Raw genomic sequence first — 19423 nt, forward strand, 5'->3', positions numbered from 1 at the left:
TATATCCCAAAATGCTTCTGTTTTACGAGGGACTGCTCAACCCTCTACCTTGTCATCACGTCCTATAATAAATTATAATACGTATAATCAATATATTTATTGAATATCATAAACTCTAAATAAAATATTATATAATCTTCGTACATTTTCCACCAATCTTTTAATATTCTATTTATTTTAAAGTCCAAACCCCTGTTCCACTTTCTTATAAATAACTACATTTTCTAAGCTTCTCAAACATATATTTAATTTATTAACTAATTCATAAGAATTCATTTAATCAAACCCCATATATATTTATAACTATCGTTTTTAATAACATTCGTAAGTTATATTATCGTTAAATTCTCATTTTTCCTCTTTAATAACATAATATTTCTTAAATATAATTTTCAAATCATTTCTATGAATTTCTACCAATTTATCGTTGTTATATAATTTAATTAAGCAATAATACATACAATTACATATTTGGTTAATCATTCCGATGGAATTGTGTAAATTAACTATAAGGATAATTAAATCTAACAAATCAAATAATTTAATTGCCCAACTATATCATTTTTATAACAATTGTGATATTTAATTTGACACTAATTTAAATAGTCAAAATCATAAAATACTCCGATTAAATAGTTCACTGCCCAATATAATCAACATTTAATAAATGAACTAATTGAATAATATAATTATATGAATTAATAAAAATTAAAATGCAATTTCTTACCTCTGTTTTTCTTCCTGTTGTCCGAGAGAAAATTGCAATTTCTATAAAGGTGTGTGTGTGTGCATTGCTGTGTGTGTTTTGTGAGTGTGTGTGTGTGCATTGCTGTGTGTGTTTTGTGAGTGTGTGTGTGTTTTAAAATGAGGAAAAGTGGAAAAAGAGGCCCCACCGCCTCAATCAAAATCCCCCTCATTTGTATATATATATATATATATATATATTACTAATATATATGAAATATTATTATCATTTTATATATTTAATTAAACTTTTTTTAAAATACCAATTACATCCTTTTTAATTTTCTTAATTACTATAATTTACCCCAAATATTATATCGAACTTCAATTTAAATCCGTTCAAGTGTTATTATATTCCAAATTCAATCTATAATTTATTTACTAATTAAATTTAAATTTTTAATAATTATCAATTAGTCTCCCAATTACGTGAAAAATTCTACGGACGTCACATTTAATGCTTGTCATGTTCAAATACTTTTTAACAACTCAAGAAGCGTGCTTTCATTTTGAAATACTTTTCAACCACTCAAGAAGCGTGTTTTCTTGGTCGAGTGCATATCAACAAAATGCTCAAGTTATAGTCGTTTTGTCTCTCATTATTTACTGCAATATGCACCATCCACCTAATAAATTCAATTATTATAAATATCCATATCTGATGTAGGTCGCTCAAAATTAGGATTTCCGGATCGGGGTCGCAAAGTCGGATCGCCGGGTCGTGATCGCTAAATCCTTCTTTTAAGTTACCTGGAGTGGATCCTGAGAACACAACAAACGTCAGACTAGCCGAGAAGCCCTCGGCGATGGCCCTCCGATGCTTAAGTTAGAAAGGTAGGGTCGAAAGTGAGATCGAATTAGAGCACAAATATGGCGGTAAAAGTAAGTGATGAAAACGTATTTGAAATATCATAAATGAGGGTATTTATACTTGTACGGTACCCTCTGTATGTGCGACACGTGGTCCCAATGAAAGCAGGCCACGTCACCCGCTACCAGACCTGCTACCACTGCTGCTGCACCTGCGCCATGGGGCCCACCTGCACAGTCTTAGGGTGCAGTCATAGGATGTCAGTAATTTGCCAAAAATCGGGGGGTATTTCTGTAATTATGTAATTTCCTCATCATTACTCCCCCACTTCTCTTAGTGTCATTAATGACATTCAGGGAAGTCAACAGTCATATGCCCGTTGGGAGGGGCATCTCGGCCGTCTATTCCACACCACGTGTCCTCTCCGGATGAAAGCTGGGAAGGCGCGTCGCTACAAATATTTCCCTATATATAGTCCCACATTTGAACCTTTTTTACCGCACCAACTAATCGCATTCGACCTCTCCCTGCGAACTCTCCATTTTCCAGGTATTTTTTCTTCTTTCCTTGTTTCAGCTTTTGATATGTCTTCCAAGTCTAGGAGCGTTTCTGTTCATGTTTCTGCCTCCGAGTCTACGACGAACTCAGATTCAGGTTTGTCGTCGGGATCGTCAGCGACCTCCCCAAGGGAGACTGTTGGCACTTCCCGCGATCCTACCGCTTCCATTCCTCAATCCTCAAATCTTCCCGAAGATATAGCTGAATCTGATGACACCCCTGTTTTTAAAAAATATACTGAAATGATGCAACAGAAACCATGATTAGGAATAGCGAGCATTATTAAAACAACCCCTGTTGCATTAAAGAGGAAATACTATATCCCTGCTGATTATGATATCAAAATTCCACGTTCCTTTGATCGCATGCATCAGACCCCGGAAGGCTACTGTGCTTTATCTGTATTGCATTTAGATGCCGGCCTTCGTTTTCCCTTGCCTCGCGAAGTAAACAACATCTTAGTCCGCCTAGGTCTTTGCCCCATGCAATTGTCCCCCAACTCAATCAGCCATATCCTCATGTTCATAATTGTCATGAAGCATCTTGATTTACCACATTCTTTCGACAATTTCTGGTCCCTATATAACATTACTGCCTCAAAAAGATCGGGGAAAACTGGGTGGTTTTACTTGACTGCACGCAAGGACTGTCGCTTTTTAGACGATCTGAGGTCTAATGTCGGTCCTTGGCGTGATAGATACTTCTTTATACGACCTCCACCTGGTCAATCTTGGGATTTTTACTTGGGTTGGCGCGAGTCCAAACCTACACCTGAAACCTATGGGGAGGGGTTCGAGAGCGACCTTATCAACTACATTACACTGTTTTGGTATCTTCCCAAAGTACTATTACAGAAAAAGGTTTTGAAGCTCGCGGGCCTCTCCCCTGCTCCCATCCCGGTCAAAAGCTCCTTAGGTGATTTCAAGATCCCCCTCATTTTTCTTCTTATTCATTGTTTTAGCAGTTTCTAACAGTTTGTCCTTTTGCAGAATCCGAAATCATACTAGCGAGACTTGCGAACAAAACTAGAGCCAAGAAGGGGACTCTACCTCCCTCTGTAGATCACGAACTCAAGCAGGCAGCGGCAGCAGCCAAAGGAAAATCCAAAGTACGGGTTCCGACCCCGACCCCATCTCCAAACACTGCTGCCTCGGAACAACAGTCGGCCCCCACTGAAATAAGAGATCGCACGCCTGACGAGCGAGTTGAAGTGGTAGAGATCTCGGAAGATCGCAACTTGAAAAGGAAGCGAGGGAAAGAAACTGCCATCCCGGAAGCTGAATCCGCTCCACGCACTGAAAGCCAAAGCGATCCTTCCTCAAGGTCGACTAAACAGGGTAGACTTGAGGCCAAGCTCGCTGCTGACCGGGTCGCTGAACCCAAAAATAGGAATGAGTTCGCCACTTGCCAAGAAGCGTGGCAAAGAACGAGAGACGAGCGACCTGCCTCCGCTCGACGTGCTGAAATGTCGGGGGAAAAATGGGTGCCTGACTGGAATATCTCAAAGAACAGTAGTGTTCTGCGCACCTTCGCCGGCCAAGACTCTTGGGAGGTCTATAAAGCCGCCTGCCTCGAAAGGGATCAAGTGATTCTCGCACAAACTTCTCTCGCCTCCTTCGAGGAGCATTTTGCGCATAATATGACCCAGGTAATCAATTACTTGCCTTTCGATCTCCCGAATTGATTCATCATTAACCTTGATTTTCCCCAGGCCATGGCTTTCGCCCATCACATCTCCCTCCAATGCTCAATGTGGAGACATGAGAAAATCCAGCTGGAGGCAAAAGCTGCGAGGATGGAGCAAAAGATTTTCGAGCAGCAAGCCCTGATCGAGTCGGACGCTCAAAAGAAAAAGGAGCTCGCATCCAAGCTAGAAATTTCTGAAAAGGAATTGGAAGAGACCAAGCTCTCAGCTCAAGCGGATCGTGCTGCTGCCTTCGAGGCCGGTCGGGAGCAAGGATCAGCAAAAGGTCGGGATCGAGGCTTAACTGAGGGTAGAGCCCTGTTTCTGCAAAGCCAAGAATTTCACGACATGATGAACGAGGCTCGACTAAATGGTGCTCGTGATTTTCTGAGATCCAGGACCTTCCGGGAAGCCGTGGAGAATCAAGCTTCGGATCTGATGATCGAGGGATTTGAAAAGTGCCAAGGACAAATCCAGAAGCTGAATGGACTTGCCGAGGGTTTCGACCTAGAGCAATTAGATGTCTCTCTGGATAGGAATCTCGAGCCCTATCCCCCTGGTCCTGAGCCTACTGACGAATTCCCCGAGTTCTTGCCCCTGATGGACGATCTGCCACCCCCTTTTCCTATCTCTTAATGGATGTTAACGAGCGAACAACTTTGTAGATCTTTATTCTGAACCGATGGACGATTGTAGGGAGTGTATCCCTTTTTGTAACTTTATGGCCATCAATAGGATCACCTTTTGTTAACTTGAACTCCGAACAATTATATGCTTTCTATGAAATTTTTTATTGGTGAAATTTTTAATAGTATTACGGTCGCCTCATATGGCCATAGAATTCTTATTGAAATTCTCCATCTTTTAAGATCGTTATCGATAACCCTTTCAATCGCTAGAGAACCCTTCCAGGTTGAAATACTGCGCTTTTCCAGATCGCTTATGAACCTTAGTAGTTTAGAAATCCTGCATTCTTTGTCAGATCGCTTATGAACCTTAGTAGGTTAGAAATCCTGCGTTCTTTGTCAGATCGCTTATGAACCTTAGTAGGTTAGGAATCCTGCGTTCTTTGTCAGATCGCTTATAAACCTTAGTAGGTTAGGAATAATGCGCTCTTTTGAAGATCGCTTATGAACCTTTTTTAGGTTAGTCAACTTTGTTCGAATACTGAGATGGTATATGCAGAATGACCTTTTTTAGGTCGTCTTTCTTAGACTTGAAATGTCTTTCATAGACAAGTACATAATCATTTTCTGGCCGTCTTTTTCAGACGAATACAAAACCTTTTTTCAAGGTAGAATATCTACTACATCACTTACATGTGTTCAAGCATAAAATTTCTTCAAGTTATGAATATTCCACGGTCGCGGCAGGTTCTTCCCTTCAAAATCTTGCAAGATGTATGTCCCTTTCCTTCGGATTTCCACGACCTTGTACGGGCCTTCCCAGGTCGGGTCGAGTTTCCCCACATGTTTCGACACTTCAACTTTTTTCAAGACAAGGTCTCCAATCTGAAAATTTCTCGGCCGTACTCGTCGATTATAATTTCTAGTCATCATGCTTTTATAACGCAATATCTTCGCGTAAGCGCGATCTCTCCCTTCTTCTATCACAGTCAGATCAAATGCTCGTTCTCGAGAATTATCCTCTGCTGTATATTGGGTGATCCGAGCAGTTTCTTCACCAATCTCTGCAGGTATAATAGCTTCACTGCCGTACACTAGACAAAATGGGGTCTCACCGGTCGCTGTTCGCGGGGTCGTTCGATATGCCCAGAGCACCCCAGGCAATTCTTCGACCCAGGCCCCCTTAACCCCCTCTAATCTAGTCTTCAAATATTGCAATAGAGTACGGTTTGTGACCTCAGCCTGACCGTTTGCTTGTGGATTTCCGACCGTCGTGAAATTCTGTTGGATTTTTAGCTCTTTGCACCATGCCACGATCCTCTTTCCTTGGAACTGGGTTCCATTATCCAACACAAGGATGCGAGGGATCCCGAACCTGCAAATAATATTTTTTCAAATGAAATTAATTACCTTTTTTTCAGAGATTTTGGCTAGAGCTTCGGCCTCGACCCATTTGGAAAAATATTCGACCGCCACAATCAGGAATTTCTTCTGCGCCACCGCTTGAGGAAACGGTCCCACGATGTCAATTCCCCACTGATCAAAAGGGCACGTGACCTTCAAAGGCTCCAGTGGGGTCGCGGGGGAATGCAACAGTCCGGCGTATTTCTGGCAACTTTCGCATTTTTTAGCGAACTCCTTTGCATCTTCTACGATCGTAGGCCAGAAATATCCTTGCCTTATGATTTTCTGCGCCAAGGATCTCCCTCCTAAATGGTTACCGCAGCTGCCTTCATATATTTCTCTCATAACGTATTGCGCCCTCTCTGCATCTAGGCACTTTAACAGAATGTCTTTCGGGGTTCTTTTGTACAAATTGTCTCCGATCATGGTAAAACGGTTGGCTTTGAATTTGTAGTCTCTTGGCAGCGATCACGTCGTTCGGTAACTCTCCGTGCTTCAAGTATCTGATGAAAGGCGTTTTCCAAGAATCTGCCGCCTCGACCAAATGGATTTCTGCTTCTTCAATCACCGGTTGGGACTTCACCATTACCGTGATCTTTCTCTCTTTTATCCCTTCAATCGACGATCCGAACCTTGACAAGGCTTCTGCTCGCATGTTCTCATCCCTCGAAATCTGGCTGATTGTGCATCGATTCAAACTTCTTCATCATCTCCTTCACCTTTGCTTGGTACTGTATCATGGACCTTTCGCGCGTTTCATAAGTACCTTGTACCTGCATCGCGACAAGTTGCGAGTCCGTGTACACATCCACTTGCCTTATCCCCCCGTCTAATGTCGTCTGCAATCCTTGAATCAGAGCCTCGTACTCGGCTTCATTGTTTGTGGCCGGGAAGTCCAACCTTACCCGTGATCTCGATTTCAACTCCCTCCGGTCCATGCAAATAAATGCCAGCTCCTCCATTTTTTGAGGTCGAGGATCCATCTACATGTAAGACACATCGTTCCTCTTTCTGTGGTTGTTCTCCCGCGAACTCGACCAGAAAATCGGCAAGCACCTGCGCCTTTATCGCGTTCCTTATCTGGAACTCGATATCGAACTCTCCTAATTCCACTGCCCATTTGATCATCCTACCCGATGTATCCGGCTTCGACATAACCTGCTTCAAAGGATGATTTGTCAATACAATAATGGGGTGGGATTGGAAATAAGGTCGCAGCTTTCTTGCTGTAATCACCAAAACCAATGCTAGCTTCTCGATCTGGATGTATTTCTTTTCAGCTCCTTGTAGCATTTTGCTTACATAGTACACTGGGTTTTGCTTGCCGTTCTGTAGCACCCCCTTCGCTATAAGGGCTATATCTACCCTAATGTTATACTTATAGTAATCCCTATGTTTATATATATAAATGCACATAATCATCTAATCAATATACATACGTATTCACAACGTCATAACGACATAGTCAACCCACAACATCACATATATACAAATCAAACACCACAGGTGATCCACCACAGTTGATCTCTACGCCCATGTTCTCTTTATACAAACAAAATAAGATTTGTACTCTAGCTGACAAGAGGAGAAAACAGCATACTGGCCCGACCTGACTGAGTATAGTGCGTAGACCTATTCTTCAACAGTTAGATACCTCAAAGTCTACTCCTGAAAGAAAGTATCAACAGAGGGATGAGCCCGCCACTCAGTAAGTAAATAATCAGTCATATCTATATATGTATATCAAACACAGTCCAAACAGGACAAGTAGGCAACGTGCATGGATTACAGTCAATTTAACTCCAACATAATCAATTGTAGTACACCACATAGCTATCTCACAATAAAATAATCAATTAAAGTTTCTTTTTCCTAGTTTGCTTACCAGAAGGTGATATCGTGTTTTTTCCATCAACTCAATCTCACCGTTATATAAATTTGAGTGAATCCCCTTGACAGCCGGCTCATCAATCTCATTTCGCATCATAGCTCTTTCAATTCGCATCATAGCTCTTTTATTTCGCATCACAGCTCTTTTCACATCACATCTTTTTCATATCGCATCAAAGCTCTTTTCATTTCATTTCTTTCTCATATCGCATCAAAGCTCTTTTCATTTCATTTCGCCTTATAGGCTTTTCAACACATCAAGGGGTATTCACGCCACAATTATATTCAATTTCCACCACTCCCTCATTTCCACATATCACCAATCTTGTAAGCAACTAGTAACGTAAAACAATATATCATTACATTCTCATTTTCAGACACCCACAACACATCAAACAACAAACATAATATTTCAACGTATTTCCTCATTCTACGTACACAATATCGTCAATCATCAAATCATTTCATCACTCATATACTTTCAGATAAATCAATGTCAGCATGAACCACAAATTTATATAACAGTAAAGCCACAAATATAAGGGACATATATAGATAATACTAATTATTTACTTACCTCAACCTCACAACGTTTCTTTCTACTCAATCGCTAATTGTCAGTCCTTTCACCTCAACCCCCCGTATCCTATAATGAGTCATACCACACACAATTAATATATCGAGGATATCGTAATTTCTTTAAAATATAATATTGAATATTATTTGTACAATTTCTAATAATTCTTTAATATTTCATTTCTATCGAAATACAAATCTTCATTTTTCCTCTTTATTAACCTACCATTTATTAAATATAATTTTCGGAATATTTCTACGGGTTTCTTATCAATTTCTCGCTATTATATTTAATTAAATAACAATACGTAGAATTGCGTATTTAATTAACAATTCCGATGGAATTATATAAATTAGCTATAGCAATACTCAAATCTAATAAATTTAACAATCTAATCGACCAACGATATCATTTTTATATCCAATTTGATATTTAATACGACACTAGTTTAAATAGCCAAACTCGTAAAATATTCTAATTAAATGGTATATCGCGCAATATAATCAATATTTTAATAAACAAACTAAATAAAGAATATAATTATATGAATTAATAAAATTTAAAATTGCAATCTCGCACCTCTGGTTATTTTCCGCAAGAAACTTTCAATTCGCGCGTGTGTGTGTGTCGTGCATGTATGTATGTTTATGTTTGAGTGTGTGTGCAATTAACATATATATATATATATATATATATATGTTTAGTGGTTGGTGAGGCGGTGGCAGCACATGCCACTGCCCACCATCCTTTTTTTCTTTCTTTTGTTTTTAAATTTCTTTTTAATAATTACTATTACGTCCTTTTTAATTTTCTGGATTAACCACTAAATTCAGAATTGAGGCCCAATAGATTACTGCAAAACAGACAACTATTAGGGCCCAATGAGTGTAAACTTTTTCCAATGAAGAACACATCCAGTAAATCAAGTGTGGAGGCCCACTGGATAAGGATTTAACGATTTGTGATCATTTGACAACTGACAATAGCAATCGTGTTCGTGCGTACAAAACTAACCGGAGAGAATGCAATCATCTCTCCAACTTTTTCGGGGAAGAGAAATTGATATGATGGGAGCTACAATATCCACACCATTTATTTCCATTTTTATTTAAATAAAAATACAGTAAAATCTCTATAAATTAATAACGTTGGGACTGAAATTTTATTAATTTAGAAAGATATTAATTTATCGATAAATTAATATTTTATTAATTAAAAGAGAGACTTTTTAAATTCAGTAAATTTAGTACATATGTATTGAAAATAAATAATTTCATATGTGTTTTATTGATCATATTCATATATCAATCAATTCTTTGTAACTCATTAAATATATTCATGTATAATATCATTTTATTGTATACAATTAATTATTATATTCATAGACGGATGTTCAATTCATTGGAATTATTTAAATATACATGTTTACATTAATTCGTTGCACTTAAATAACTATCTTAGTGAATTAAATATATTCATGCATGATGAATGAAACATAATACTATGTAAATCTCAATATAAAAATAAAATGATTCATAACACCCAACCATGTATTCTCATCTAAAAGGCATTGCAAAATCATCAATGAGTGATCAAATGCATAAAGCATTACAGAATTATATTTTAGCAAATTACCATAATATTTATAATTATAATTTTTATGAATTATTAATTTAGAGTTTTAATGGGACCTAATATTTATAAAGGAAAATTTTGAAAAATTATTATCTTATTATCTTATCAAATTTGATGATTTTTTACAAAGGCTCAAGTCGGGATCGGAAGATTTTATTATTTTAGAGAGTTTATTAATTTATAGAGTATTAATTTATAGAGGTTTTGCTATATTTTTTCCAGGGATAATTACAGTCTTTTCTCTTAAAATTTAATATAGTTACATGTACATTTTATGTAGTTTAGAAAATTACATCTAGCATCCCTTAGATTTCCTTCCACCTAATAAATAAATACTTTCATTAGGTCAAAATTCACTAAATTTGTAATATTAACAAAAATAAATCAGATAAAAATAAATATTTACTCTCAATTGATATTATTATTGATTTATTACAGGTCAAGTTAATCTTTTGATGATTAAATTATCCTATACGTCTTTACACGTTATATTCGTTGCTATTATAGTAAATACTTGTAATCAAGAACTGAATTGTTGGGAGGAACCTTCCCACATAATTGTTAAGTGAAAATTTGATGTAATTCATGTGAATTTATATTCAAATTGTTTGTAAATCGTTAGATTAACATATAATGATGATATCATTTGGGACATAACGATTCATGGTTAATATGGGTACAAATTTTAAGAAGAAATATTATTACAAGTAATAATGAAAAATAAAAAGAAAAATTAATGGAAACATAAATATCATATTCCCAAACACCAAAAGATGCAATTTTTCTTCGGGTTAATTTGATTTAATCCCAATTAATTTTGCAAAAAAAAAAATCATATACTTGCATATAATTATCACTTATTTGAATAAAAAATGCAATTAAAACTAGAAATAAAAAATACGGTTGGTATTGGTTTAAGTGTTGTACGTCATTTGCAGTGCAAATTGCCAAATTTAGAATGGCCTAAATATAGTACAAATCACAGCAAAACCTCTATATATTAATAACTTTGGGCTCATAAAATTTTATTAATTTAGAAAGATATTAATTTATTAATAAATTAATACTTTATCAATTAAAAGAGAGATTTTTTAAATTCAGCAAATTTAGTACATATGTATTGAAAATAAATGAATTCAAATATATGTTTCATTGATTATATTCATGCATCAACCAATTTTTTGTAATTAATTAAATATATTCATATATCATATCAATTCATTGTATACAATTAACTATTATATTCATGGACGCATGTACCAATTCATTGAAATTACTTAAATATACATGTTTACATTAATTCGTTGCACTTAAATAACTATTATAGCCAATTAAATATATTCATGTATGATGAATGAAACATATATTATATAAATCTCAATATGAAAATAAAATAATTCATAACACCCAATCATGTCTTCTCATCTAAAAAAGCATCGAAAATTATCCATGAATCATCAAATGTGTAAATTACAGACTTTATATTTTAGCAAATTACCATAATTTTTATAATTGTAATATTTATGAATTATTAATTTTAGATTTTTAATGGGACCTAATATTTATAAAGGAACTTTTCAAAAAATTATTATCTTATTATCTTATCGAATTTGATGATTTTTGTCGGGACCGAAAGATTTTATTATTTTAGAGAGTTTATTAATTTAGAAAGGTTTTACTGTACGTGCAGTTGCAAATAGAATTACTAGGATGGGGTATGCACTGTTTAGTTTATCGGTTGGAAATCCAGCAAAAAAATAATTAAAATCATAAAAGTTAAAAAATGAAGAATCAAAATGCTATTATAAAAAATTAAAGATAGAAATTCTAGCAAAAGTAGGCAAATTAAAATAATAGTCCTAATTTTAAAAGGTTAAGTAAGATGCACATGTATTTTTTCAATTAAAATTTTGAAATCTGACGGAGAAAAAGATAGAAACTAAAACAATACATAATCACAATACTACATAAAAAAATTAAAAAAAAAAAACTTCAAACCTGAATTACGAATCAAAAATACATTTAAGCCAAACCAAGAAAATGTTAGAAACAGGAGTAGCTGATGTAGGTCGTGCAAAATCCGGATCGGGTCGCAGAAATGGGTCCCAAGGTCGGATCGCTAGATCCTTCTTTCGAGCTACCTGTTAGTGGATCCTGAGAACAAAGCAAATGTAAGACTAACCGAGTAGCCCTCAGCGATGGCCCTTCGATGCCTAAGTTAGAAATGTGGGGTCGAAAAATATGAGGTCAATCCACGACATAACATTTGATGTTATCATTTATTAGCTAAGGGCCCCACTTACTCTAGTTGGAGTACATCAGTCAATGGTTTCGTCGGCCATCATCATATCATATACAGCACAGGATACCCGTTGTATGTGATATCCCCACGCTCTTTTATTTCAGCTGTGTAGCAATATCAGCACAGGACATCACAACAAACAACACAGGATATTCCCCGCCGCCCGGAATACCTCGGTACCCTACGCGCCATGGTACCTAGCTTAATTCATATATTTTTCATATCTCATCATCAATCACATTATCATAAACCATTGACTGTGCTTCCACTAGGTAAGTATCATCTTTTATTTCAATTCACAATCATCATTCTTCTCTTTATAATAATTACTTCCTTAATAATAGCTCCCAATTTGATTTCATTCAACAATGAATTATATGATCATCACATAATCATATCCCGCATGTCTCTACATTACCATCACATATCACATAGTAACAATTTCACCAATATCATGGTAATCTAACAAATAATCAGCAACTAAATATATAAATAATCAATATACGAAATCCACGTATATAAATATAAAGCCAAGTTCACGATCACATCCAAGAAACAAATATATATAATATATACAATACTACACATATAGATATACATATAAATTCAATTAGTTATACTTACCTTAAATTCCCAAATGCTTCGATTTCACGAGGGACTGTTCAACCCTCTACCTTATCGTCACATCCTATAATATATGATCGATATATATAGAATATCATAAACTCTAAATAAAATATTGTATAATGTTCGTATATTTTCTACCAATCTTTTAGTATTCCACTTATATTAAAGTCCAACCCCTGTTCCATTTCTTTCAAATATTTTCTAAACTTCTCAAACATATATTTAACTTATCAACTAATTCATAAGAATTCATTTAATCAAACCCCATATATATTAATAACTATCATTTTTAATATAACATTCATAAATTATATTACTACTGAAAACCTCATTTTCCCTATTTAATTACATAATATTTCTTAAATATAACTTTTCGAAATATTTCTATGATTTTTCTGTCAATTTATCGTTGCTATACAATTTAATTAAACAATAATACATAAAATTACATATTTGGTTAATCATTCCGATGGAATTGTGTAAATTAGCTATAATGGTAATTAAATCTAACAAATCTAATAATTTAAGTAACCAACTATATCATTTTTATAGCAAATGTGATATTTAATTGACACTAATTTAAATAGCCAAAATTATAAAGTACTCCAATTAAATAGTACATCGCTCAATATAAACAACATTTAATAAATGGAGTAATTAAATAATATAATTATACTAATTAATATGAATTAAAATAGAAATTTTGGTACCTCTGTTTTTGGTTTTCCGCAAGAGAGAGGATTGCAATTTTCTTAATTGTGTGTCTTGTATGTTGTACATGTGTGTGTTGTACAAGACAACAAAAGAAAAAGAAAGGAAAAGAGTGAAGAGAGGTGAGACGGTGGGCTGGTGGGCCCCTCCCTCTAATGCATATATATGTATATAATATTATATTACTACTAATATAAATAGATTATTACTTATAAATATATTATTTACATATATATATAATATTATTACTATTTTATTTATTTAATTAATTTTTTCTAAAATACCCATTATGTCATTCCTAAATTTCTTAATTAATATAATTTGCTCTCAAATATTATAACGAACTCCAATTTAATCCGTTCAAGTTTTATCATATCCCAAATTCAGTCTATAATTTATTTACTAATTGAATCTAAATTTTTAATAATTACCAATTAGTCTCCCAACTACGTAAAAAATTCTACGGACGTCACACATCAGTCTCCTGATGGCTGTTGCACCTTATCAATCCCCCATCTAGATGTAGGATTACGCTTTCCCTTGCCTCGAGAGGTAAATAACATTCTCACCAGGCTGGATGTCTGTCCTATGCAACTGTCCCCTAATTCCATAAACCATATTCTTCTGTTCATCACCGTTATGAAATATCTTGACTTGCCTCCCACATTTGATATTTTTTTTTGTCACTTATATCACTGCTTCAAAGAGGTCGGATGAAACTGGGTGGTTTTACCTAACCACCCGCAAGGACTGTCGTTATCTGGATGACTTGAAATCCAACGTTGGTCCCTGGCGTGATAAATTTTTCTTTCTCCGACCCCCCTTTGGCAAATCCTAGGATTTTCGCCTTACTTGGCGTGAGTCCAAACCCAAACCAAATACTTATGGGGAGAGGTTCGATAACGACCTCATAAATTACATCACTTTATTTTGGTATCTTTCAAAAGTATTGCTGCAAGAGAATGTGTTGAAGCTCGCGGGCCTCTCCTCAGCCCCTATTCCTATCAAGGGCTCTCTAGGTGACTTCAATTTCCCTTATTCTATTCTTTAACTTTTGAGATGATATATTAACTCCTTTTGTGCAGAATCATAAATCATGCTTGTCCGGATCGAAAACAGAGCCAGAGCCAAGAAAGGTACTCTGCCTCCCTCCGTGTATAGAGATTTGGCTCGTGCTGCTGCTGCCAACAAAGACAAATCCAAGGCAGGCGAGCCTTTTGCACCTTCTTCTGCGACCCCACCAGTTTCTGAACAACCTTCTACCCCAGTTGAAGAGCCTTCTCCAAACATTGAAATGGTCGAAGTGTCTGAGGAACGAGGCTTGAAGAGGAAGAGGAGTAAGGGTAAGGAACGGGCAAGGACCCCTGAACCCACAGAAAGTAAAAGCAAAAGTGGGAGCGAGCCCTCTTCCAAATCCGGCCGACAAATTAGATTGGAAGCTAAACTTGCCGCAGATAGAGCTGCTGAACCTGCAAATCGTAAAAAATTTGCAGCTTTCCAAGAAGTGTGGCAGCAAACAAGGGACTAGCGATCCCCTCCTATTCGAGTTGCTGAAATGTCGGGCGACAAGTGGGTATCTAACTGGAAAATCTCCAAGAATAGTAGCGTGCTGTGAACCTTAGCCGGTCAGGATTCATGGGGGATTTACAAAGCTGCTTGCCTGGAGCGAGATCAGGTCATCTTAGCCCAAACCTCCCACACTAACATCGAAGAGCATTTGGCGCACAACATCACCCAGGTAACCCTCGATCTCAGGACTTTATACATTTCGCATCTTGTTAGCTAATTTCAATTCTTCTCCTGGTAGACGATGGCCTTTGCTCACAATCTCTCCCTCCAATGCTCCATGTGGAGACATGAGAAGATTATGGCGGATGCTAGGGCGATAGAGATGGAAAAGAAGATCCTTGAGAAACAAACTCTGATCGATTCCCTACGATCCGAAGTGCAAAATGTTGAGGAACTCACTTCACAACTAGAGACCACTAAGAAGGAATTGGAAGAAGTGAAATCCTCAGCTCATAACGATCGCCTGGCTGCCTTTGAATCTGGTAAGGAACAAGGATTAAATGAGGGTCCCGCGAACTCTATCTCCAGAGCTCTGATCATCAGGCTCTACTTGCTCAAACTCGGTTGGCTGGAGCTCGCGATTTCCTTAAATCCAGAACCTTCAAGGAGGTTGTGGAGAATCAAGCGTCTGAGTTCATGTTCGAGGGGTTCGAGAAGTGCCAAGGTCAAATCCAGAAACTTGGCGGGTTCGTACAAGGCTTTGACTTGGAGCAATTGGATATATCTTTGGATAGGAACCTAGAGCCATACCCCTCCGGTCCGCCAACAGCAGATGAATTTCCTGAGTTCACGCCTTTACTAGATGAACTACCATTTCCTCCCCATACATGAATGTTGTTTTTTAGATACTCCTTTTGTAATCACTTAACAGCCGACTTATTTTTTAATTATAATGATGTGAAGCAGGGATTGATCCCCTTTTATATATGAACAACTGTGATTATCAATACGAAGAACCTCTTTTGTTTAACTGACCTTCAAGCAACTGTGATTGTCTCTCTATTCTTCCAAGTCTTTTGCCTGATCTTGACATTAGATTGCTTTAATCTCATATATGAAGCTACAAATACAATGCCCCTTTTAAGGTCGTTTGACTGAATTCATTATTGAAGTTAAAAGCCCTGCGACCTTTTTCATATTCGTCTATTACGATCTCAGGTTAGAAAGCTTGCTGTCTATTTCAAATCGCTTATACTTGAGCCTTTTTTAGGTTAGAAAACCTGCAATCTTCTCAGATCGCTTAACGAACCTTTTTCAAGTTAGAATTCCTGCCATCTTTTTTAGATCGCTTAATGAACCTTTTTCATGTTAGAATCCTGCAATCTTTTTCAGATCGCTTAATGAACCTTTTTCAGGTTAGAAATCCTGCAATCATTTTCAGATTGCTTAGTGAACCTTTTTCAGGTTAGAAATCCTGCAATCTTTTTCAGATCACTTAATGAACCTTTTTTAGGTTAGAAATCTTGCAATCTTTTTCAAATCGCTTAATGAACCTTTTTCAGGTTAGAAATCCTGCAATCTTTTTCAGATCGCTTAGTGAACCTTTTTCAGGTTAGAAATCCTACCATCTTTTTCAAATTGCTTAATGAACCTTTTTCAGGTTAGAAATCCTGCAATCTTTTTCAAATCGCTTAGTAAACCTTTTTCAGGTTAACTTCGAAAATAGAAGTGGAACGCTGTGTATGCAAAATACCCTTTTTCAAGTTAGTCTTTTTCAGACTCTATTATTGTGGTGTCTTTTTCAGACATGTTTTTTTCAAACAGTTACAAGATAAGTCTTTTTCAGGCAGGATCCTGGTAGGTCGCATACAACACTTAAGAATAAAATTTTTTCAAGTTATGCACATTCTAGGGTCGTGATAGATTCTTCCCTTCCATGTCTTGCAGAGTGTATGTTCCTTTCTTCCTAATCTCCACCACCTTATATGGACCTTCCCAGGTCGGATCGAGCTTTCCAACATGCTTTGATACTTCAACTTTCTTCAGAATCATATCACCGACCTGAAAGCTCCTAGGCCATGCTCTTCGATTGTACCTTCTAGTCATCATGTTCTTATACCTCAATATCTTAGAATATGTGCGATCTCTTCCTTCCTCGATCACAGTGAGGTCGAAAGATCGCTCTTGGGAGGTCTCCTTTGGCTCATATTGGACGACTCGAGCGGCTTCCTCCCCTACTTCTGCGGGTATAACAGCTTCACTACCGTAAACTAAGCAAAAGGGGGTTTCACCTGTAGCTGTTCGTGGGTTGGTTCGATATGCCCATAGCACTCCAGGTAATTCTTCGACCCACGCTCCCTTTGCCCCTTCCAACCTGGTCTTCAGATGCTACACCAAGGTTTGGTTCGTGACTTCAACTTGTCCGTTCGCCTGCAGGTTGCCTACCGCTGTAAAATTTTGTTGAATTTTTAACTCTTTACACCAAGCCACGACTTTCTTGCCTTAGAATTGCATTCCATTATCTGACACCAAGACTCTTGGGATCCCGAACCTGCATATAATATTTTTTCAAATAAAAATTATTACCTCTTTTTTTAGAGATTTTTGCCATAGCTTTAGCTTCTACCCACTTGGAGAAATATTCAACAGCAACAATTAAGAACTTCTTCTGAGTCACTGCCTGAGGAAAATGACCAACAATGTCTATCAATGGACATGCGACCTTCAACGTCTCTAATGGGGTTGCAGGGGAATGCAGTAACCCAGCGTACTTCTGGCAACTTTCACATTTTCTGGCGAATTCTTTTGCGTCATCCACCATAGTGGGCCAATAATAACCCTGCCTCAGGATCTTTTGAGCCAACGATCTCCCTCCTAAATGGTTTCCATAGCTGCCTTCGTGTATTTCCTTCATCACATATTGCAACCTCTCACCATCCAAACATTTCAACAAAATACCCTCTAAAGTTCTCTTATACAGTTCATCTCCTAGCATCGTTAAATGCTTAGCTTTAAACTGTAGCCTCCTAGCTGCAATCGGATCGCTAGGGAGTTCTGCACTTGTGAGGTATTGAATGTAAGGTGTTTTCCAAGAGTTCGTTACTTCAACTGCATGAACGACCTTTTCATCTATCACCGGGGTCGATTTGATCATTACAGTGATTTTTCTCTCCTTAATTCCTTCCACCATCGCCCCAAACTTTGATAAAGCATCAGCTCTTGCATTCTCATCTCTTGGGATCTGGTTGATTGTACATCTATCAAATTTTCCCATCATCTCTTTTACCTTCGCTAGATACTATGTCATGGACCACACTTTCGTTTCATATGTGCCATGTACTTGCATCGCGATCAATTGTGAATCTGTGTAGACGTCTACCTATCTTATTCCTCCATCCCATGTCGTCTGAAGACCCTATATTAAAGCCTCCGTATTCAGCTTCGTTATTGGTTGCTGAAAAATTCAATCTTACAGCGATCTCGATCTCCACGCCATCTGGGCCCTGCAAATAGATTCCAGCTCCCCCGTTCTTTGAAGTTGATGACCCGTCAACATTTAGTAACTATCTTTCATCTTTTTCCTGTTGTTCGCCAGTGAGCTCGACCAGAAAGTTAGCAAATACTTGAGCTTTTACAGCACTCCTTATCTGGAATTCTATATCAAATTCTCCAAGCTCGACTGCCCATTTAACCATCCTGCCCGACGTATCTGGTTTCGACATAATCTGCTTCAATGGATGGTTAGTCAATACAACAATGGGATGAGATTGGAAGTAAGGTCGCAACTTCCTCGCCGTCGTGACCAAAGCCAACGCCAGCTTCTCAATCTGGATGTACATCCTTTCTGCCCCTTGCAACATTTTGCTCACATAGTAAATGGGGCTTTGCTTTCCTCCTTCTCAGACCAAAATCGAGCTAACACCATTATCTGAAACTGCAAAATATACATACAACTCCTCTCCAACCATTGGATTAGAGAGTAAGGGAGGGGTAGTGAAATACAATTTTAGCTCTTGAAGAGCCCGTTCACACTCATCGTTCCATTCAAAATCATTAAACTTCCGCAAAACCTTAAAAAAGGGCAAATTTCGATAAGCTGACCTGGCAATGAAACGATTCAACGAAGCAACCTTCCCCGTCAACTGCTGAACGTTCCTTTATCAATTTCGGAGATCCCAGCTGCATGATCGCTTTTATATCTTTTTTGGATTTGCCTCTGTTCCTCGTTCGCTGACCATATAGCCTAAAAACTTACCACCTCGGACCCCGAAAGTACATTTAGCTGGATTCAACTTCATCCCATAGGATCGCATGATGTTGAAGGCTGTTCCTAGGTGTGCTAGAT

At 37.1% G+C, this 19423-nt stretch overlaps 1 protein-coding gene across 1 annotated transcript; it reads right to left on the reverse strand.

The window, feature by feature from the left end:
• Positions 1-16986: 16986 nt before the first annotated feature.
• LOC148788728 (uncharacterized) lies at positions 16987-18352 on the reverse strand. The gene is made up of 2 exons (XM_088878108.1): positions 17687-18352; positions 16987-17466 (listed from the first exon to the last, which is right to left on the reverse strand). The coding sequence occupies exons 1-2, from the start codon at positions 18350-18352 to the stop codon at positions 16987-16989; spliced, it is 1146 nt and encodes a 381-aa protein (XP_088734234.1).
• Positions 18353-19423: the final 1071 nt, after the last annotated feature.

The sequence above is a fragment of the Sesamum indicum genome, linkage group LG3, assembly GCF_026168435.1.
Source record: "Sesamum indicum cultivar Baizhima isolate 11 linkage group LG3, ASM2616843v1, whole genome shotgun sequence".
Taxonomy (NCBI): domain Eukaryota; kingdom Viridiplantae; phylum Streptophyta; class Magnoliopsida; order Lamiales; family Pedaliaceae; genus Sesamum; species Sesamum indicum.

Coding starts and splice junctions, on each gene's coding strand:
- LOC148788728 (XM_088878108.1), bottom strand. CDS start 18,352: ATGGGAAAATTTGATAGATGTACAATCAACCAGATCCCAAGAGATGAG. Junction 17,467..17,686: donor GGGTAGAAGCTAAAGCTATG/GCAAAAATCTCT, acceptor ACCTTGGTGTAG/CATCTGAAGACCAGGTTGGA.